Source organism: Hyperolius riggenbachi, chromosome 4 (assembly GCF_040937935.1).
Source record: "Hyperolius riggenbachi isolate aHypRig1 chromosome 4, aHypRig1.pri, whole genome shotgun sequence".
NCBI lineage: Eukaryota > Metazoa > Chordata > Amphibia > Anura > Hyperoliidae > Hyperolius > Hyperolius riggenbachi.
In genome coordinates, this window is record NC_090649.1 from 111,262,113 (window position 1) to 111,286,489 (window position 24,377).

Here is a 24,377-nt window from a genome sequence, read left to right on the forward strand (position 1 = left end):
CCTCTGGCGCTGAACCCAGACCCTTTGCTTTCCCGTTACCGGGAGTGTTCCGCGCAGGCACAGTACTTTTGCAGTTGGGTCAGTGGCCACTACAGAGGGGACATCCGGAGACTGGCTGAGAGTGGAGTTGTGGTGAGGGACATATAGGCTTCTAGGGGCTGGAGAAGGCCCCAGGTAAATAAATCTGCTATTATTTTCTTCACCTCATGTATTCTTAAATTAATCATAACATATATATATATATATATATATATACAAGGAACAAAAAAGTCTTGATGTCAAATGCAGACCTTACTATGGGACTGTAGTCAGTCCTGCCTTGTTTAACTACTTGGCAATTGCTCCACACCATTTGGCGTAAACCCAGTAGCAGCCCAATGACCACTCCACGATTGGCATGAATGGCTTTCAATAGGGCTAGCAGGAGATTGCGCGCACTGATGCGCGCACATCAACGCTTGGAGGATGGAGCTCTGCTCCGCCTTCAGTCTCCCAGCGGCGATCGCCGCTCGGAGACTGTTAGAAATAACTGTGTACAGTGCTGCGATCAAAGGCAGTGCTGTACTGGGGACAGCCCTGTGACAAGGCTGTCCCCTCTGTAGTGCAGGACGTGATCAACTGATCATGCTGATTGGCTGGTGGGGGAAGGGAGGGAGGGGGCAATGCAAAAATAAATACAAAAATAAGAAAACGTATTTAAAAATAATAACAAAAATATTTATAATAAAAAAAAACAACGACAACTGGGGAGCGATCAGACCCGACCAAAAGAGAGCTCTGCTGGTGGGGAGAAAAGGGGGGGGGATCACTTGTGTGCTGAGTTGTGTGGCCCAGCAGGTAGGCCTTAAAGCTGCAGTAGCCCAATTAGTAATAAAATGGCCTGGTCACTAGGGGGGGTTTAACAACGCAGTACTCAAGTGATTAAGGTGCAGCTAAAAACCATTGAAGAGTCAGAAGACACCCTCCAAGTTCACTAAAAGCTCTTGATGGAAATCCATGGTGTATGTATATTGTGTGCTTGTCTGCAATGAAAGGAAGATTGGAAGAAAAAGAATCTCACACAAATTGCTTCCTTACTTCTACCTCAAGGTGTTTTGTTTACCGAAGCAACTTGCTTGGAACGAGGAACAGCTCATTGAAAAAAATGTACTGTATACACTGAGCCAAAAGCAGAGAAGTTCAAAGCCTTTTTCTTTCTTATTGCAACATGCACTCTAGTAGTCAAAAGTGTTTACACCCTTATGACAGACACCCAATCAGCTTGCAGCTCAGACAGAATACCTTCCACACCAAGGCATCGTCCGCACACAACACTGAGGAAACAGGAGACAGAGAAAGGGAAAACACTAAATAGAGCAGATTAAGGAGGCAGCGTTTGTTAGTTAATCCATTAATAGAAGCAGCCAAACCTCCTCAGCTCCTCCTGCTTTTATGTGAAGGGTATTAGGTGAGCAGTCTAATGTCAGGAGGAGCTGGGGCACCTCTGATGGTCTCATAGAGGTGCCTGAGTGTAAACCAGGTGTGTGCTTACTGCTTGTGCTCAGCTATCATGAGAATCTGTGTACACAGACACATACAGTAGATGACTGTACACAACGAATATGTCAGCATAGCTACAAGTGTATGTAAGTGTGTGTGAGCCTGTGTGTGCGTGTGCGTGCATGCATGTGCGTGTGTGTGTGTGTGCATGTGTGTGTGCGTGTGTGTGTGCATGGGTGTGTGCATGGGTGTGTGTGTGCATGTGTGTGTGCATGGGTGTGTGTGTAAGTGTGTGTGTGCCTGTGTGTGTGCATGTGTGTGTGCACGTATGTTTGTGTGTGTGTGTGCATGTGTGTGTGTGTGTGTGTGTGTGTATGTGTGTGTGTGTATGTGTGTGTGTCCGTCTGTCCGTCCACGTATGTGCATCAATTTGTACACTGTTTCTGAAATGCTTCTGGAATTCTGAATTTGCAGAAGTATCCTAGTGTTTTTGTTTTTGTGTGTGTGTGTGTGTGTGTGTGTGTGTGTGTGTGTGTGTGTGTGTGTTTATGTGAGTGTGGGTGTATTACTTTGTACTTTAATGGAATTGTGTAAATATTTATTGATTATGTAGAAGTGTCCTAGGTATGTATACAATACGTACAGCTAACATGCTGTGTATTTGCACTGAACTATTACACACAGGAGCTTGTGCACACACAAAATTTTTTAAGCTGAACTATTACACACTGGAGCTTGTGCACACACAGCATAAATATATGTATGTACATTTTGCACACACGCAATTGTTTGGGTTTTGGTCTGCACATATGTTCACATAGCTCTGCACGCATGAAATTATATTTATGCTACACATGTCATATTTCACATTTCAAATACTGTTTGAAAAAGCTGGATGTATTTTTACAGTTTAAGACTGCATATTAGCACACTCTTTTTTTTTTCTGAATATTCAACACGCCAGCCCTGTTCCTTTCACTCAGTCTACTGACAACTTTGTCCTACTTACTGTCTCTTCCTCATTCCACTTATTTGTTTCTCTTAATAGATTGAAAATTACAAGTTAGCACATTATTCAGACGGCTTGTTTGGGGGTGTGTAAGCGTATCTTTAATTGAAAATGCCCTTGGGAAGAATATTTGTGAAGGGAAACAATTATGGTCCTCTCCACTGGGATCCTCACAGAGCTCTCAGTGCATCTGCACCTGCCTAGTTAAAAGACCTGTCCCCTCTCCCCCCAAAATCAGGAGAAAAAATTAAATTGACCTTCTGATATTGTTCAATTGCCCAGTGTCCTTCAATAAACATTCTTCTTGGAATTGCTCCGCATTGCTTATAAGACAGAGAGCCGGGTTCCTCGTGACAAGTAATTAATCTATTATAAGAAAATAAAAACATCTTTAGAATGCTCTACTCCTTCTATTCTGCTGCCTTCTCTGCATGTACAATGCAGCAGATAGGACTAGGATCTGCTCAGCCATGGCCAGGACCAAGTGATAATGCGGAGAAGACTTTAGCTAGGAATGAACACATCAGCCTCTGAACCTATGATTAATGTTCTTATTAATGCTTGTATTAAAATTTCACTTGTTTTATTTTCTTATCTGACAAAGAAGAGTAGAAAATTACACCCGGCACATATAACACTATACAGGACCCATCCTATGTGATATATATATATATATATATATATATATATATATATATATATATATATATATATATATATATAAAAATACATATATATATATATATATATATATATATATATATATACTGAATGTAATTTAAATATCCACGCCTCCATACCTATGATTATTTGCATGCTGATAAATTCACACCCACCACTTAAAGTTGCACCGATCCTATCATTAGCTGCAATGTGCACATACTTTATCAATTAGTGTACCTATCAAATTCTGGCTTTAATTACAGTTCTGCACAGAATAACTACGCCACCTTTGTCGGCTATCAATGAAGCTATTCACTAAAGTGACAGACAATTGGCAAATATTGTTTGTTAATCTTAACCAGTATTCTGAAATCCCGAGGCAGATTATCCTGAAATCCCTTAGTTATCACACCGTTGTGTTAATAAGCTTATTGTGTTCCAAATGTTTCAAAACGGGATGATCTTCTTGTCACCAGCAAAAACTTCAACTGTTTCTCCTATGGATTTGCTGGAATACAGAACCTGCAGTTGTGTATTTTCATATTTGGCGTATATTACTTGGTTCCTTTTTGTATCACTGACTAACAATGATGTTAAAGGACAAGTGAAGGAGTCAACTGAATATGGAGGCTGTCCGCTTTATTTCCTTTAAAGAATACCAGTTGCCTTGCAGCCCTGCTGATCCATTTAGCTGCAGTAGTGCCTGAATCACGCCAGAAACAAGCATGCAGCTAATCTTGTCAGATCTGACAATATTGTTAGAAACACCTTATCTGCTGCATGCTTGTTCAGGGTCTACGGCTAAATGTATAGGGAGCAGAGGATCAGCAGGACAGCCAGGCAACTGGTATTGCTTAAAAGGAAATAAATAGGGCAGCCTCCATATTCTTTTTTACTGCAGTTGTCCTTTAACATTTTTCCTACAGACAGGACTATTTAAATGGCTGGGTGTTATAGTGGATCAGTTTGTCAGTGGGGAAATTGCTGCATAAACATACAGAATACAACTTTTTTGTGTTCGGGATTTTTTTAAAATTATTATTATACCATATTGTGTACCTTTTCCTCTGTATCCCATTCAATAATTACCAATCACACCTTGCTGGTTTCTGGGCCACCCACTGCCATCAGATAGTGCTGTGTTGTCACTTCTCGATTACTATAAAGCCTACTCATTGAGGATTGATGATAACTATAATATCAGAGCAGCTACTAAACATTAGGGTTGGTATAAAGGTATATGCCTAGGCGGTAGGTCTCTGTGCCCAATGCATTGGCCACAGCAGCACTGTATTCCTCCTCTAACATCCCAACACAATGCAGGGAAGTGGGGTTTCCTACTGTACGAGAACTGACAACACAGCACTACCTGCTGGCAGTGGGCTGCCCAGGATCCACCACACGGGGTGATTTGTTATTATTGAATAGGATATGAAAGCAAAGTTCCACAACCCAGCATAATAAGAATACAAAAAATAACAAACATAAAAAAGTTGTACTCTGGATGTTTTAAACTGCAATTATGCAACTGCCAGAAACAACTGGCAAACTGATGTGCTAAAACATCCAGCAAACCAAACAGTCCAATAGTTCTATCTGGGGAAAATGGTCACCTTATGGATCCGAGCAATATACATAAAATATGAAAAAATACAAACAGGCACCAGTTCAGGTTCTGTTGTATTCCAGCAAATCAATAGGAGAAAGAGTTGAAGTTTTTGCTTGTGACAAGAAGGTCATCCAGTTTTGACACATTTCAAACACAATAAGCTTATTAACACAACGGTGTGATAACTAAAGGGATTTCAAGATAATCTGCCACGGGATTTCAGAATACTGTTTAAGATTAACAAACAATATTTGCTAATTGTCTGTCACTTTAGTGAATAGCTTCATTGATACCCGACAAATGTGGCTTAGTTATTCTGTGCACAACTGTAATTAAAGCCAGAATTTGATAGGTACACTAATTGATGGAGATAAAGTATGTGCACACTGCAGCTAATGATAGGATAGGTGCAACTTCAAGGGGTGGGTGTGAATACCAGCATGCAAGTAATCATCACATAGGACTATTGCATGGCTGCTGTACATATACAGAGTGTGTATATATATATATATATATATATATATATATATATATATATATATATATATATATATATATATATCACAGGGTTCTTTACAGTATTCTATATATGTAATTTCCATTCTTTTTTGTCAGATAGGAATATTAAACAGGTGAATTTTGAATACAAGCATTAATAAGAACATTAATCATAGGTCCAGAGGCTGATGTGTTCATTCCTAGCTAAAGTCTTCTCCGCATTATCACTTGGTCCTGGCCATGGCTGAGCAGATCCTAGTCCTATCTGCTGCATTGTACATGCAGAGAAGGCAGCAGAATAGAAGGAGCAGAGCGTTCTAAAGATGTTTTTATTTTCTTATAATAGATTAATTACTTGTCACGAGGAACCCGGCTCTCTGTCTTATAAGCAATGCGGAGCAATTCCAAGAAGAATGTTTATTGAAGGACACTGGGCAATTGAACAATATCAGAAGGTCAATTTAATTTTTCTTCTGATTTTGGGGGGGAGAGGGGACAGGTCTTTTAACTAGGCAGGTGCAGACGCACTGAGAGCTCTGTGAGGATCCCAGTGGAGAGGACCATAATTGTTTCCCTTCACAAATATTCTTCCCAAGGGCATTTTCAATTAAAGATACGCTTACACACCCCCAAACAAGCCGTCTGAATAATGCGCTGACTTGTAATTTTAAATCTATTAAGAGAGACAAAAAGTGGAACGAAGAGAAAAAAAAAAGTGGAACAAGGCTGTCAGTAGACTGAGAGAAAAGAACAGAGCTGAGGAGTTATCTGTGGAATATATATATATTCATTTTTTTAAACAAATTTTAATTTTATTTTTATTTTTCTGATAGTAAAAAAAAATTGTGTTGATATACACTTTATGGACTGTAAAAATACACCTAGCTCCTAAATAATACTTGTTTTAAATTAATATTACGAAACCACGGAAATAGGCACAAAATATGAGGCATAAGTATAATTTCATGCATCCAAAATTGTTTAAAAATATGTGCACACTAAAAATCACTCAAAAAAATGTATGTGTGCAAAATATACATGCATATAGATGTTGTGTGCGTACGCACAAGCTCCTACGTGTAATATTTCAGTTTAAAAACACAGCATGTATCTGTACATATAGTATACATACCTAAGATACTTCTGCAAATTCAGAATTCCAGAAGCATTTAAGAAACAGTTAGAGTACAAAGTGATAAACACACAGGCACACACACACACACACAGAGCTATGCTGAAATATTCATTGTATACAGTCATCTGTGTGTCTGTGTACACAGATTCTTATGATAGGTGAGCGAAAGCAGTAAGCACACACCTGGTTTACACTCAGACACCTCTGTGAGCCCATCAGAGGTGCCCCAGCTCCTCCTGACATTAGACTGCTCACCTAACACCCTTCACATAAAAGCAGGAGGAGCTGAGGAGTTTTGGCTGCTTCTATTAGTGGATCAGCTAACAAAAGCTGCCTCCTTAATCTGCTCTATTTAGTGTTTTCCCTTTCTCTGCCTCCTGTTTCCTCAGTGTTGTGTGCGGACGATGCCTTGGTGTGGAAGGTATTCTGTCTGAGCTGCAAGCTGATTGGGTGTCTATCGTAGGGGTGTAAACCCTTTTGATTACTGGATTACATGCTGCACTAAGCAGGAAAAAGGCTTTGAACTTCTCCACTTTTGGCTCAGTGTATATTTTTTTTTCAATGTGCTGTTCCTCATTCCCAGCAAGGTGCTTTGCTAAACAAGACACCTTCAGGAAGAAGTAAGGAAACAATCTGTATGAGATCCTTTTTCTTCCATTCTTCCTTTCATCGCAGACAGGCAAGCACACAACACGCGTACACCTTGGACCTCCAGCAAGAGCTTGTACTGGACCTGGAGGGCGTCTGCTGGATCTTCTCTGCTTCATAGCTGCACCTCAATCAAGACAGCTCTGACAATTGCCCGGTGGGAAGGTCCACAGTTGACTTGAAAATTATTTTTTTGTTCCTCCTGAATATATGGCATGATTAGTTAAGACTCCATTCTTCATTTTCAAAAGGACACGAAAAGGGGGGGAGTTGGAGTTGGCTGGAGCTGGTCGCTGAGATTGAACGGTACCATGTCTAAGCCTGTTGACCATATCAAGAGACCCATGAATGCCTTCATGGTGTGGTCCAGAGGGCAGAGGCGGAAGATGGCCCAGGAGAACCCCAAGATGCACAACTCGGAGATCAGTAAAAGACTTGGAGCTGAGTGGAAACTTCTGTCTGAAGCCGAGAAAAGACCTTACATTGATGAAGCCAAAAGGCTTAGGGCACAGCACATGAAGGAGCATCCTGACTATAAATATAGACCAAGGCGCAAGCCCAAGAACCTTCTAAAGAAAGATAGGTATGTCTTTCCACTGCCCTACCTTGGAGACCATGACCCACTTAAGACAGGACTTCCCATGAGTGCCACTGAGTCCATCTTGGGGGTTTCAGAGAAGGCAAGAGCATTCTTGCCACCAACCTCAGCACCTTACTCCTTACTGGACCCAAGCCAGTTTAGCTCTTCTACCATCCAGAAGATGACAGAGATGCCGCACACCTTGGCCACAAGTACTCTCCCTTATGCCTCCACCTTGGGATACCAAAATGGAGCTTTTGGGGGCTTGAGCTGTCCCAGCCAGCACACACACACGCACCCTTCTCCCACCAACCCAGGCTATGTGGTGCCCTGTAACTGTTCAGCATGGTCTGCATCTAACTTGCAGCCCCCAGTTGCTTATATATTATTTCCTGGCATGACTAAAGCTGGTTTAGACCCTTATTCTTCTGCACACGCTGCAGCCATGTAAAAAGACTTAAATATAGAGGAAGCTGCAATCTGAACTGTCAGTGCATATGCAGAAGGACTACAACTCATGTAGGTATTAGAACAGAAAGATGGGAGGATACTTGAACAAAGTCACTCGTAGTCTCCCTGGCAGACTGATGCACTTAACATGTATGAAAGGAACTATCCAGTACTGTTCACCCCAAGCCATGTGGATAGCTGAAAGTTATTGTCAGGACAAATTGTAAGAATTGTACAAGTTCATCCTTTTACATTTTAGCTACTATCCAGATTGGACAGTAATAATTTATTGAATTTCGATGTCTATTTGAGTTTGCTTTTAATTTCTATTTGTGATTCTGACCTCGAATTTTGAAGAAACTGATATTAAATTATTTAAGAAACTAAGATTTAGTATAATTGTCATTTTGACCTATTTTGCACATTTTATTTCCTTCTCCGCTGAGTGGGATCTGTTAGATATTTTGCCCTAAAATCTGATTCTTTTAAGTGAGTTTAGCATTCAGAGCTTTATAACGAAAGAATCCTTTCTCAGTGTGCCCCTATATTTATTCCCTAAAGAAATAACTATTTTGTGAGGGCAAATAATGATGCAGTAATGCTACCTTTGGTGCTGTTTCCTAGGGTTTGCTAAGTGAGAAAAGTGTAATGAGTCAACCTTGATCTAAACGAGAAATGTGACTGACGGGCTTCATGTACTGGGGGAATGACTGTACACACTTTTATCTCCCTTTTATCTACTCAAAACATGTTCTTTTATGTTGAGCAACAATCTTTTGAATAAAGACAACCTTGTTGTGAAAAACGTTACGTGTGGGATATGCATTGTACAATAATACCTTCCTGAATGTAGATCATCAAAGTGGTGATAGGGTGATATGTGCCCCTCTCTGAGAAAAAAAATGTGCATGTATATATATATATATATATATATATATATATATATATATATATATTGTACATACACATATTCTCTATTATTTGTTGTACTTGATTTAACACATATGATACGCTGGTAAACTAGTTTTAAGTACACATGCACACATAAATATATACATATTTATAAATCACCATATATGTTTATATATCACCATAACTATATTAATGCCAACTCTTCTGAAATTTTAGGTTTTAAAGTGATGTTCTTATTCAATTATATATATATATATATATATATATATATATATATATATATATATATATATATATATATATACTGTATATATCACACAAGCCCATACCAATGTGTATATTTATAAACCCTTGTCTTAAAAAATGTATTTTTCTGTCTCCTTCTCTCTCAGTATGTTTTAGGATATTTAATTTGCAAGATATACCATTACATGTTAGCATTGGGATATTTACGTTTGTTTACATTCATTTCTGATTGACCTATACATCAACAGGTGTGCTTGAGCAATCAGCAGATGACTGCAGATAGCCCGTGTACTAAAGCTCAGATATAGTTACGGCTGACTGTTGCTCGGGGTCAGAGAAGGCTGCCGTAGTTAAATGGCAAAATGATAGGTGCTCAGCTGAGAACAGCTGATTTATCCTGCAATATAAGAAGTGGATTAGCATTTTGTGTCAAACAATTAGCATGAGGAGTTCTTGGAATAAATTCATTATTGGTCCTTTGTGAGAAGTGGATTTTCATTAGACTATGGCTGTTATCCATCTGCTGCCCCCGGTACAGGGAAATGATACATGATGGGTGCGTCTTGTACGGCACTTGTGTTGGAGACCGGAGATGGCAGAGCACAATTAAAAACTGCGCTCGTCTCTGGACTGGACTGGCTGGGATAATAGATGTATTAATAAAGCCAGGATCAAGGATGCTAAAAAGCCAGAGGTTAGCCCCCATGAATGAGGCTTTGTTGAGCGTCATTCTGAATAGAAGACCCTTAACAACTCCAAACAAATATAACTGGAGGAACTGAAAGGACATTAAGGGCAAGTGTCCAGCTTGATCCCATTGTGTCCTCATACATTTAACAAGGAAGCTGACAACCACTAAAAAGACAAGAAACCAACAGCAGCTGTCAGTAATGCTAGCAACAGGCAGACATCACTGACTCCCATTATCAGCCTTAAAAGGATGTTAATGTATCATTGCCGTGTACGTTCGCACATCCCTCCTCTGTCTTGTTCTTAATTCGTTCTCCTTTACATCTTTGCTATCTGCTGAGTATTCCATGTTACTTTCTCTTGATATAACCTTTGCTAGAAAATAATAAAACATGCTTACATTTTAACTGTCTTAGTTAAAACGCAAGCATTTTTATAAAGCATTTTTTATAAAGCAGTTACATAAACTGCAGCCTTGCATGAGTTTCAGCACCATGGTTTTGGTCCACGATCCAAAGAAAAGCCCACGTGTTGGTCTAACTATTGACTTGTCCCAAAGTAAGAAAGATCCAGCAGAATTTTTCTTAGATGCCCGTGATCCCCTTTTCTTTGGTTACAACTGTTTATTGCTGAACTATGAAAAAAAATATTGAGCTCAGTAATTTACCTAACATTAATTTCTTTATGTCAGCCCCTTACTATATGAAATGTGTGTGTGTGTGTGTGTGTGTGTGTGTGTGTGTGTGTGTGTGTGTGTGTGTGTGTGTGTGTGTGTGTATATATGTATGTGTATGTATGTATGTGTATGTATGTATGTATATTAAAGATAAGTAGGCTGATATACACCTTAATAACAGAAAACACCATTAGTTCTACCAAATTATATTTCTATTTAAATATTGTAATTCTTTTTTATAATTTAGGTTTAATATTAAATAACATTGCCTTGATAAAATAACTATGGAATTTGTGGCATAAGTACAATTGTATGAAATATGTGCTGATGAATACCCACACAAAGGTATGAGTGTAAAGTGTACATATATGTGTATGTTGTGTGCGTAATCAAGTGCATATGTGTAATATTTCAGTTTAAAAACACAGCGTCTATGCATCAGTACGTATATTGTATACTCACCTAGGATACTTCTATACATTGAAAATAAAATGTCATACAATTCCAAAAGCATTTCAGAAACTGCTAATGTACAAAGTGATCCACACACACAAACAATCTTTGAGCTATTAATATAAAAGCACCTTTAAAATAGTTGCAAGGAAAATGATGTAAATAGAGTTTTAATTACTAAAACACATCCTGGGTTTTCTATTATATTATTAATAAAACATACAGAAAAAGGTTTATCAGGTGTGTTTTATACACAGCCTAAATTGTTTTAGTGCTGTATATTTTTTAATATTAGAAAAAGTAGAGGAAAAAAAACTATTTTTTGTTTAATTTTTGTTAGTCTTTTTGAGAACAAGTTAGTTATACTTTTGTTTTAGTATTTTGTTTTGTTTTTAACTATAGGAGAAATTAACACTTACAAGCAGATGAAGTGAACATTGTATGTTTGATGTTTTCTGTTGGGGACGGAGAGAATATTCCCTGGAGGGAATAACTGAATCATGTCAAACCTGTTTATCTGCAACCTGCGCTTCTTGGCGATGGAATCATTAAACACAAGAGATGGCCGACACTCCTTTCATCACTATTACTATCCATTTCATTCATGACTTTTGTTTTCTCTCTGAGTTTTCCATGGATAGCTTCAGACTTACTACAAGATCTCTGAATATATGTATGTCCACTATATGTCTGTCTGCTGTCCATATACTATGGACTCTGATCAGGCTGCTGGAAGCCAAACAACACCAAAGCTATGTTTCTTCTGATACCTGCTATTTCATGTATATAAGTAATAACTGACGTCACCTACTGACAGCTGCATAGCTACACACATACTCTGTGTATATATATATATATATATATATATATATATATATATATATATATATATATATATATATATATATATATATATATATATATACATATATATATATATACATATATATATATATATATATATATATATATATATATATATATATATATATATACACACATACATACACACTCTGGTGTCAGTGGTTTTAGAGATTGATAAATTGGTACGACTGTATTTCTAGACTATATTTATTTAGGTATTTAATTTGCTTTCTGTATATATGTGTGTGCATGTACATGTTATTTAGTTTCGTTATTTAAAACCCCATCACGTGTATATTCAAGCAATCAATTGGTTCTCAAATTCAGGTGTTTATTCTCACCTGTGGTTAAGTACTTTAGCACGAATATTACTGCAGGAAACACACATCAAGAAATCTCTGCCACTGAACTGCATCATATTTTATCAAAAATAGGTATGGTACGGGGAAAAAAGAATAATAATTATATGCTGCATGTCTGGGGGGGACTATAATTATAGCTAAATACATAATTAGCACGGGGTACATATGATAGAAAGTAGTATTCTGGGTGATCTTCTCTGGGTGTGTACCCCAAATCAGATGTAATATGTCACATTAGGGGTATTGTGTTGTACCTTTAAATGACAGAACTCTCACTGTGCATCTATTTCTCCCTCTTTACTCCTGTAAAATTTTTCGACTGCCTGTTGTCGAATCAGTGTCAGAAAAAGCTTCCTGTCTCACTCTCTCCTCCCATGCCCCCCTCCCCTCTTAAAAAAACAAATATGTCTCAGCACCCACCGCAGTACATGAGCTCCTCTCCCCTCCAACTCTCTTAAAGGGACTGTAACCCCTAAAAACTAAAAGTTATGCTAACTTTAAATAAATAATAACAGATAAACATTTTTAGGAAGTCAAGCAAATACATCACTGGAAGCTATTTGAATTACACTGGTGAATATTTTCTAATCATTAATTACTAATAATTATTCATTAAATAATAAATACAAATTGACATTTAAACTATTCTATTCCTTATACAAACCTGTGCATTTAATACAGTCAAATTTGATGTTTAAAGTCAGCAGTTCCCATGTTTTCCCATGTTCAGGGGGCTGTGGACAAAAATGCACACATTGCGGTTTAGTGCTGGCATTTACACCAGTGTTTGAAATTGTCATGTGACTTGCTTCTTTAAAGGGAACCTAAACTTAGAAGGATATGGATGTTTCATTTGAAAATAATACCAGTTGCCTGAGCTCCTCCTGATCCTGTGTCTCTAATATTTTGAGCCACAGCCCCTCAACGAGCATGCAGATCAGGTGCTCTGACTGAAGCCAGAATGGATTAACTGCATGCTTGTTTCAAGTGTGTGATTCAGCAACTACTGCAGCCAAAGATATCAGCAGTACTGGCAAGTAACTGGTTTTGAGTAAAAGGAAGCATCCATATCCCTCTCAGTTAAGGTTCCCCTTTAAAAAAAATGGATTTGTAGCACAACACCATTCCTGCAAGGATTTTCTTTTTATTATTTCAGATAAATAGACTGGGACAATTTTATGTAGTTACTATTCTACTATGAGTTTATTTTATTATATTACAGATTGTTTATTTGAAATTTAAGAAAAAAAAATCTCTGCTCCACTGGAGTCCTGTGCTGCAAATCCACTTTTTTTAAAAAGAATTCAAAGTCTATTATAGCCTGATGTGAAACGCGCGGTGTTTACACTAGTGTTTGACTCCTTCACATGACCGTGGTCATGGTTCGCACTTACTGCATGCAATCATCTTCAGGCCAACTCACAGGCATCCCATGGTAATCCCACTACATAAAATTAGCATGGAGGATATACACATTATTTTATATGATCGTTTACAACTGGACCCCCCTGAGATGACCTAAAGTAGCTTTTGCCGAATGCTATGACGGTTAAATATAGGCACCCCATACTAGTGTAAAGGCCATACACTTTGCATATGTGGCCATAATTGACTTTGAATTAATGAAAAAAGTGATTGGAATTGTAGCACAAGACTCCAGTGCTGCAAGGATTTTTTTTTTAATTTCAGATAAAAAAAAAGTGAAATAATAAATTACATTATGTTAGAATAACAACTACATAAAATTAAATAATAATAAAAAAGGCAACATTGGAGTCACGTGCTACAAATGCACCAATTTTTTATTCTTTTGTAAGAGTTTTAAAGGCTATTATAACCACATAGGCAAAGCACATGGCTTTCACACGGATGTGTCTTGATGGTTGTCACGCCCTGCACAAGCTACTTGCAGAGTCTTTAGATCATCTCGTAGTATCCCATATTCATTCATTTATGGTAAATTAACATGAAAAATGTAAGCAGCATTTTGCATGATAATTTACCATAAGCAATGACTCAAAGATGCTGCGAATAGTGTCTGTTGAATGCTACAATGGTGGCACAAGGACACCCCATGCTAGTGTGTGAACAGCATACTCTTTGCATACATGACAGTAATAGACTTTGAGGTCTAAAATAAATAAAGAAATAATGAGGGATTGTAGCACATGCGGCAAGGAATTATTATTTATCCTAATTTTCATATAAACGAACTGCTACAATTCTATGGGGCTAGTATTTCACCATGATGCCATTAATTATGTCACAGCTTGTTTATCTGAACTAAAAAGAAACAAAAACAGGGCGCCGGGGGGGGGGGTGTATGTACGGGTGGAGCTAACGTAGTGATGTAACAGCGAGGTATAAGAAAGCAGTGTTTCCGCCATGATGTGGTGAAACGAGGATTGGCATTATGGGTGTTCAGAAACTGTGTGATGCTATTTATTAGTATACCCGCCGTAACCCCAAAGCATCAAAAATAGCCAACTATGACCATTAAATAATTAATGCAGCAACAGTTACCCCAGACACCAGAAAATAAAACGCAATGTGGGCAGCATTTCAGCAGAAAATAACGCAATGTGGGCAACATTTCAGCCGAAAACAAATGCAATTTGGGCAACATTTCAGCAGAAAATAAACGCAATTTGGGGAACATTTCAGCAGAAAATAAACTCAATTTGGGCAACATTTCAGCCGAAAAAAATGCAATTTGGGCAACATTTCACCTGCAAAAAAAAATAATTTACTCACCTGACAGAAATCTCCTCTCCCGGCTGGCCTCTGGCGCACAGCTCCCCGGATGATCATCCTGCATATCTCCCACGCTGAATGGAATAGCAGGGCTACGGGAAGATGGTGCCCGAAGCCCTGTACTGGAGACACAAATGGTCTCCAGTACAGGGCTTCGGACGCCATCTTCCCGTAGCCCTGCTCTGCCTGCCGGAAGACTATGCAGGCTGTAGCAGGACTCCGGGCTACGAACTGGCACAGCGTCTATTAGACGCCGCGTCCAGTTAAATTTCCCAGGGCATACCAAAGCAGCGATGGCATGCCTGCAGATGAGGCTACGCGTGCCCGGTCTGGCTCGCGTGCCATAGGTTTGCCATCGCTGCTATAGGTAAATTATCATGCAAAAAAAGTGCAGAATTTCCATGTTAATTGACAGTAGAGGGGTTACCTTGAGATACCAATAAGATGACCGAATGATGTTGAAAGTAATGTGTGCAGAGCATGATGATGATTAAACGATGGCGTCCAGCGCTAGGATAAATGCCAATATTGTACCACCACGTCCACATTTTTACCCACAATCCCCTAGACATGGGGAAAAAAGGGGAACTACAATTTATCCATTTCTTGTTTAGTAATTCTTAACATACTGATTGCACAAGTTTGTAAAAAAAAAATTAAAGCATTTTTTATATGAATTATATGAAATATATATATATATATATATATATATATATATATATATATATATATATATATATATATATATATATACACATATATACACACACATTTTTGTCTAGCTGCATGAAAGTCATTACCTTATTCTACATATTTATAGTTAATATAATAACTATAAATAACATTTTTCTGGGACACGGCTCCCTTAAGAGATGTAGTGACTTTGGGACAGCTCTGCACATGCACTGCTGTGGTAGCTGAGCCCCATGTGCATTTGCTTATCAAGAGCGGAGGGGGGCATGGGAGGAGAGAGTGAGACAGAAACTTTCTTCCAGGGACACAGATTTGACTGCCAGTCCAATAATTTGCAAGCTGATAGAGGAACCGGAGGAGGAGAGGAGGCAAGAAACACCATAGCAGAGGGTTCTGATATTTCAAGGTACAACACATTTAATTTAACTCATGAAATCTCACATCAGGTACGCTTTATAGATAGACTGAAGGGTCATCAAGGGCAAGTGTCCTGCTCGATGCCATTGTATCCCCATACATTTAACAAGGAAGCTGACATGGACGAGAAAGCATCAGCAGCTGTCAGTAGTGCTAGCAACAGGCAGACATCACTGACTCCCATTATCAGCCTCTAAAGGATGTTAATACATTATTGGCATGATCATCCACACTCTCCTCCTCTGTCTCATTTTCCATTCATTCTCCTTTAAATATGCACTTTCTGCTTAGAATTATATGTTACTAAATCTTGCTATAACCTTTCCTAGAAAAACAAACAAACTGAGATTTAACTAATCACTTAAATAAACTCCAATCTTGTGTGTGCTGGTAACTTCAGCACCATAGTTTTGGTCCATACTCCGAAGCAAATCCCATGTGTTGGCTTACAAGTGGGGTATTTTTTTCACAATTTGAAGACTTTTTCAGCATAATATTGTTCGATGCCCAGTTTCTTACATTAGAACATACTCAAATTTTTTATTAAAACTAGGCTGTTAGGATACATCCAAGTTTCAGTGCAGTCCTGCTCTAGGCAGGTCAGCTAATCCTAATATATCAGTAGATATATTTTGTATAAACAAGATTTTTGTGGAATTTAAGAAATTGTATATTAATAATTAAACTGGTTGCACAAAACTTGATAAATAATATAATATTAAAAATCATTTTCTATTTTGAATTATGAACAGGACATACAAAAAGGGGGCATATCAGGTGTGCTTTATATTTTACAGTTCAAATTGTTTTCATATATAATTAAGGACAAGAAAGAGTAGCATTTTTATTATTATTTTTGTTAGTATGCTTGTCTTAAGTGGAGCAAGTTATATTATTGTTTTGGCATTTTGCTCTGTCTTTAACTAGAGCTGAAATTAACAGTTACAAGACAAGAAGATGAAGTGAACATTGTATGTTTGATGTTTTCTGTTGGGGACGGAGAGAATATTCCCTGGAGGGAATAACTGAATCATGCTGAACCTGTTTATCTGCAACCGGCTCTCTTTTTGGCGATGGAATCATTTAACACAAGAGATGGCCGGCACTCCTTTCATCGCTATTACTATCCATTCCATTCATGACTTCTGCTTTCTCTCTGTGTATTCTATGGGTAGCTTAGCCTCACACACACGGCAGGATCTGTCTCACTCATTCATCCGAATGTACTTGTGTGTTTACTATTTGTCTGTCTCATGAACTGTGTCCTTATATTAACTCTGATTAGGTTCCAAGAAAGCCAAACAACACCAAAATGATGTTTGTTTGATACCTGCCAGTACATACATGAGAACAGACATCAGCGCTGTTATCCATATAGCTATACACACACCCAAGTGTCAATCAAAAGTGTCCACGTGATATGGGAGATGGAGGGATGTGTGAATTATTGGTATGACTGTATGTAGCTATTTAATTTGCTTTTTTTATATGTTTATGTGTGCATGCATATTTTTATTTTCATTCTCTTTTATCCTTAAAACACCTATATTAAAGCGATGAATTGGTTTTTATTCTCACCTGCAAGTACTTTTAGAAAAATATTACTGCAGTAAAAACACATCAATCCATGTGATTATTATTGGGTTGTTTTTTTGTTATTGTTTTTTACCAAAAATAGGTATAGCAAAGGGAACACGAAGGTGGGATTTATTGTGTTAAATGAAATGTATGGTGCTGTACCTTTAAATGTCAGAACTCTAGCTGTACAAATGAATACTCTGGCATTAATTCATGTGATTCACTCCTCTCTGGGTGTTAAAGGGTTCTATACAGGAAACTCTGAAAAGTCAGAAAAACTGATGATCGTGGAATAATTCCTACGATGATGAACAAGACTGAAAGGGGAACAGAAGATGCACAGAATCACGTGTGGGGAAGAGCGGCTAAATGCTGAATCAGCACTTTCTTCCTGACGTCTGTCAGTACCGAAGACTAGCGCTGTTAGTAAATAAGAACCCGTTTAGAATGTTCTCCCCACAGCTCCATCTGTAGATATGAGGGACGTGGAGAGGCAGATTAAACCGTGAAAGCTGATCCCTTAGCCAGGGGCACAGGCATCCAAGATACCTGACTGCATCTCAGCTGAAAGCCCCTGACGCCCTCCAGCTCATGGGTCTTTTTACGCTTTGGGATGCAGCCAGATATTTGTCAGCCCTCTCAGATCAAACAAAACACAGTCTCAAGAGAGAAGCAGCCGGAGCTCCCCCTCTTTGTTTACCCAGCCAGTGAGGGCTTGAAGAGAAAAGAAATTGGTCAATGCAGAAAGTGAGACATGGGGACCAGTTCACAGGTCATTGGCGAGAAGCTCAAGACAGCCAACATTAGATGGCATTAGATCAGTGTACGTTATCATTGTAGCAAATTATGGAATAGTGCGCCTGAGGAAAGGACGAAAAGTAAGAGAAAGAGATGAAGAAATAATTGATGCTCGATAAGGAGGGGAATCAATAGAAAAGAAAATGGTAAATTAAATAGTCAGATCATTAAAAAATTGATTTGTTTTTCTTAACACAAAAACACAAGATATACATAGCTAGGAATATGAATGGAAAAACCAGAGGGGAGCAGGAAATCTGGAGGTCGAGTTGCGAGAAATACAGCACGAAACAGAGAAAAGGAGAGAACGAGAGATAAGGAAAGAGAGCGAGCGATAAGATAATAGGAAAAGATACATTAGTTGGAGATGAATTGAATGTGAAATAGTGCAGAAGGATGAAGGAATATACTGAGAAATGAGTCCTGTGAGGAAGAAAAGAAGATAAAGGGATCTCTTGAGGAGAGCAAGGGAGGCAAGAGAAAAAAAGAGAAAAAAAAAGAAGAAAGAAAAAAAATAGAAAACAGGAGAAAGATGAAATGGGAAGGGATGACGGATAAATGGAAAGCTGGAGAAGAAGAGAGGGAGAGAGCCCCAGCCACACACAACGCTGCAGGAAAGGAACAGCTCAGCTTTCAATCACAGACTAACATGTAAAATAGATGTCAGATGCACAGTCAGTAGATACTAATTTAGATGTAATAAACGAGCCCCAGCGGAAAAGCAACAGTAATTTAATGTTTGTCTACTTTCCTCTGAAGCCTCCATGTATTATTTCATAGCAGGCTTTGCTTTCTTTCTTCTGCATATCATCCTATCTACCATAAATCCACCGCTTCGCCCCATTTAACTCTTCCTTTCTTATTCCAGACTTCCTCTCTCAAAAACAGATTCCTCTAATTGTTTACTCATTTCAGCTCAATCATGCTGCCGTTTTTCAGTCTCCAATTTTAATCCCTGTCCTTCATTTTATTGGCTTTCTTCACTGACGGGAATTATAAACTGCTAAAGAGCATCACTTTAATAAAGTTACACATTTACTATGTCCAGATACATTTTAGATGTAATAGAAGATGCAAAGGGAGGGCAGCCATTTTGAATAATTACCTGCAATGTCTAGAAGCAACTGATGTAGCTTTGTCCACCTTTTCTCAACAGCCAAAAATTAATGGATTTCACTAGCAGATGTCTAAACTGCATTATTTTGTTTCCTTTTTTCTTTGGAAACAGGAAGGAAGGGGGTGGGGGAGTTAGTGTCAATTGTTAATACAAATAAAGTTTACCTGCATTGTTTATAAAGCACATTGTTTCATGCTTTTCTTGATATTCTATGACTCTATGACAGGCTGCCGGTCTCTGACCCCTTAAAGACCAGAAATGTTTTCAGCAAAACGAGTAGCGATCACTGTGATTGGCTCTCAGTGATCACAGGGCCAGGAGCCAATAAAATTGATGTTTATGGAGCTGTGCTGTCAGCATGAGCAGAGCGTCAGTAGAGCGAGTGGGTTGCAGCGTTGAGGTATCTACATGAACGACAGGAGTGAAGTGTGTGCGCAAACACAGAAGTTGAAATCTACGCCCAAGCAGGGATAATTAGCCATAAACAAGGTGTACCCTAGGATGTTCAACTAGCCCAGTCTGAAAAAACCTATGTGTAAAACTGAAAAAAAGACAGAATAATCAGGTAACAATAAAGGCAGCAAAGAAAAATTTTACATATATACTACTATTTCCTAGGCCAGTGATTTCCAATCGAAGGGTTGCAGCCCATATTGTATCTCACAAAAATGAGTACACCACTCACATTTTTGTAAATCCGTTATTATATCTTTTAATGGGACAACACTGAAGATATGACACTATGATACCATGTACAGTAGTCAGTGTATAGCTTGTATAATGGTGTATATTTGCTGTCCTATTAAAATACAATAACTCAGCACTCCACCATTAATGTCTAAACCACTGGAAACAAAAGTGAGTACACTCCCGAGTGAGGAATGTTGAAATTTGGCCCAGTTAGACATCATGTTATTCATTAGTGTTACAAGGTCTTAGCTGTGAATGGGGAGCAGATGTGTTAAATTTGTTGTTATCGCTTTCACAGTCTCTCACATTGATCACTGGAAGTTGAACATGGCACCATATGACAAAGAACTCTTTGCATAAAGATGGCCTAGGGTATAAGAATATTGCCAACACCCTGAACCTAGGTGTCAACATGGTGGTCAAGATCATACAGCAGTTAGGGCATGTACCACTCAGAACAGCCCTTGCTGGGGTCAACCAATAACCTAAGTACTGATGCTCAGCATCATGTCCATAGATTGTCTTTTGCTGCAGGAGACCAGGAGTGGTCAGTCAGAGTGTCAGAGCTCAGACCATACGCCACACACTGTGTCAAATTGGTCTGCATAGATATTATCTCAGAAGGAAACAAATTCTAAAAATAAAGATGATGAAAACAGCCCATAAACAGTTTGCTGAAGACAAGCAGACTAAGGACAGGGAGTACTAAAATCATGCCCTCTAGTCTAATAAGACCAAGATACATTTATTTAGTTCAGAGGCTTCCAAGCATGTGTGGTGGCAACCAGAGTGGAGTACAAATACAAGTTTGTCTTGCCAAAGTCAAGCACGGTGGTGCAACTGGAACTTGAAAGCTATAATTAGTTGAGGGAAACATGAATACCAACATGTATGGTGACATGTTAAAGCAGAGCATGATCCCCTCCCTGGACAGCAGGTCAGTATCCAAACATGATAATGACAAAAAAAAAAAAAACACACCTCCAAGATGACCACTAAGAAATTGAAGGTAAAAATGCAGTTCTAGCCAAGCACGTCTCCAGACCTAAACCCTATTGAGCATCTGTTGGGCATCCTTAGGGCCGGAGCTTCCATAGAGGCAAAGGGGGCAATTGCCCCAGGGTCCCGATCTCTGCAGGGGCCCCGCACAGCCAACCCTGTCAAGTGCCGCACCCCTGTCAAAGTCAGTGTGAGTCCTGGGTCCCTGCGAGTGTAATAGCTGCGTCAATTATCTGTCTCGATGGGCGGGAGTGCAGCGGCTGCACAATGCCGTCTCCCTCCTTCTCTATGACCTGGCGTGCCGGGTCATAAGCAGGGAGACAGAAGTAGGGAGACAGCGTGCATGGATTGTGCAGCTGCTGCCCTCCTGCCGGCCCGCCGGGAGAGATGATTTCCACAGCTATTACACTCGCACCTGGGAAGCAGTCATCTGATGGCCACGGCGGGGGAAGGGGGATGCATCTTGGGGAGGGGGCCCCCACACTTCAGTTTGCCCCAGGGCATCCTCAAGTGGAAGGTGAAAGAAGGCAAGTTCCCTAACATTCACCAGCAGCTTTGTCATTAAGGGTAAGAAGAGGAATCCAGTGGCAAGTCAACATGTGAAGCTCTCGTGAACTCCATGTCTAATAGAGTTAAGGAATTGTGGACACACAAAATATTGAGTTGGGCAAAATATTCACATTCTTTACTTAGGGGTGTACTCATGTTTGTTGCCAGTGGTTTAAACATTAATGGCTGTGCATTGAATGCACAGTATTTCAAGGAGACAGCAAATTTACACCGTTCTACAAGATGTACACTGACTACTTTACATGGTATCAAAGTGTAATATTTTTAGTGTTGTCCCATCAAAAGATATGATAAAATATCTACAAAAATGTGAAAGGTGTACTCACTTTTGTGAGATACTAAATGTGTCACAGCTCAGCTATATCATGTTGCCACTCTGCTTTGCTATCCCTTGTGGCTGCTCTGTCCTGCAATCCTGGCATAATCTACTAGTAATTACTGTAGGACTTCAAAAATATGGCTGTCGAAGTCCACATTCACAGACTCTGGTGGCCATTTTCCTACAGTAACTGCTATGGGACACCAGAAAAAGGCTGCAGGGGTCCTGATCTGAGAGAGCGAGAGAGAAGCGGAGCAAGAGGGGAAGACAGAACATCAGGCAGATATGGTGATTGAAGACAAGACAAGACAAGACAAATAACATTTATATTGCGCTTTTCTCCTTTCGGACTCAAAGCGCCAGAGCTGCAGCCACTAGGGCGCGCTCTATTGGCAGTAGCAGTGTAAGGGAGACTTGCCAAAGGTCTCCTACTGAATTAGTGCTGGCTTACTGAACAGGCAGAGCCGAGATTCGAACCCAGGTCTCCTGTGTCAGAGGCAGAACCCTTAACCATTACACTATCAGCCAACTAACAGCCAATTGAAAGGGGGTGGGGTGAGGCAGCCACCAAACGGCTTGCAAAATACTGATGCTGACACATATGATTGTTTAGGGTGATAAAAGGTTTGTGTCTAGATGTAAGATGAGAAGCAGGGCCGGTGCTGGACTTTTTTCTGCCTGAGGCAAACTTGTGAGGATGCACCCCCATCCGATTTGGAATGATAGCACAGCACGCGACAATTTGCACTGTTATAGCTGCAGTGCAATAAAAAAACACCCTCAGGATAAATAGGTGGGTGGCCAGGTATAGGTGTCTCCTGTATAGGAAGCCATTTTTACGTGCCCACAGTATAGGTAGCCAGTATAGTTGCCCCCAGTATAGGGAGCCAGTATAGTTGCCCCAGTATAGCTAGCCAGTATAGTTGTCCTCAGTAGAGGTTAGCCTGATAGGTGTCCCCAGTATAGGTAGCCAGGTATAGTTGCCCCCAGAATAGGTAGCCAGGTATAGTTGCCCCCAGTATAGGTAGCCAGTATAGTTGCCTGCAGTATAGGTAGCCAGTATAGTTGCCTACAGTATAGGTTAGCCATGTAGCTGCCCTTGGTTGACTCTCCTCCCTTGACATTCCCGGTGCCCCTTGCTACTATTACAATAGACCTCAGATCACCGGTAACCTGCAGCGTCACACTGAAGGTAGCAGAGCGTCTCTCATAGCGGTGCATTACAGGAGATATTTACTTCCTGTATATGCGCCGTTACCAGGGGAACTGCTCACCCCCCCTTCACTGTGAAGGGAGGAGAGCAATTCCCCTGGTAACGACACATATACAGGAAGTAAGTACTTCATCTTATGCGCTGCTATGGGAGTTGCTCTCTTCCCTTCAGTGCACCACTGATCTGAGGTCTATTGTAGTAGTAGCAAGGGGGACCTGGATTGTCCTGGAGGAGGGGGCCAGCGCTCAGAAGGTAAATGAACAGTGGCCACGGAGGGAGGGAAGCAGGCTGGATGCCGCCTGACGCATGAATCTGCCTGATGCACAGCAGGCCTGGCTCATGGTGGTCCAGGCCTGCTGAGAACTAGAAACGAGATAAGGGGGATAAGAAAGCTGTGTACTAATGGATTTGAGTATGCATAGCTGAAAATGAAACAATGGCAGGTCAGTACTCTGTGAGTTGTCCAAGGTCTGATTACATGCTTGGAAATTTTCGAAAGACGTCTTTCCAATCAGAAAATCAGAAATTGGTAATCACCATTCAGTAATCGGATTTCCACGGAAATCTGATTTATCACAACTTGGTAATTTAGGCTAATCACAGTCCTCGGAAGCATTCAACCAATTAGATAATGCTGAATTGTTAAAACGGAAAACTTATTTATAGGCCAATTAAAAGACTTGGACACAGCTGAATATTTTCGAGTCTTCTGATTGGCCTAATATTTCTAAAGTTTGCAAATTTTCACGGTAAATCACCGCATTCTCTGATTGATCCAATACTACCGAGTATTTCTGATTTTCCCGTTTACTGATTTACTTCAAAAATTCTGAAGAAATTGGAAAAACTCGGTAGTATTGGACCAATCAGAGAAGTGATTTACTGCAAAAATGGGATAATTTCAGAAATATTGAGTCTTTTGATTGGCCTATAATTAACACGGCAATCGAATGGT

General features: G+C 39.5%; 1 protein-coding gene and 1 long non-coding RNA gene across 2 annotated transcripts in view; one reads left to right on the forward strand and one right to left on the reverse strand.

Moving 5' to 3' along the window:
- LOC137570460 (uncharacterized) overlaps nt 1-24,377 on the reverse strand; it is a 96,751-nt gene that overhangs the window by 22,382 nt on the left and 49,992 nt on the right. The window contains exon 2 of the long non-coding RNA XR_011031054.1: nt 12,939-13,008. This is a non-coding gene — a long non-coding RNA (uncharacterized lncRNA). The remainder of the gene's footprint in view (nt 1-12,938; nt 13,009-24,377) is intronic.
- On the forward strand, nt 7,298-11,471 carry SOX14 (SRY-box transcription factor 14). The gene is made up of 2 exons (XM_068279127.1): nt 7,298-7,624; nt 11,451-11,471. Exons 1-2 carry the CDS (start codon nt 7,353-7,355, stop codon nt 11,458-11,460), a joined length of 282 nt encoding a protein of 93 aa, XP_068135228.1. The 5' UTR covers nt 7,298-7,352; the 3' UTR covers nt 11,461-11,471.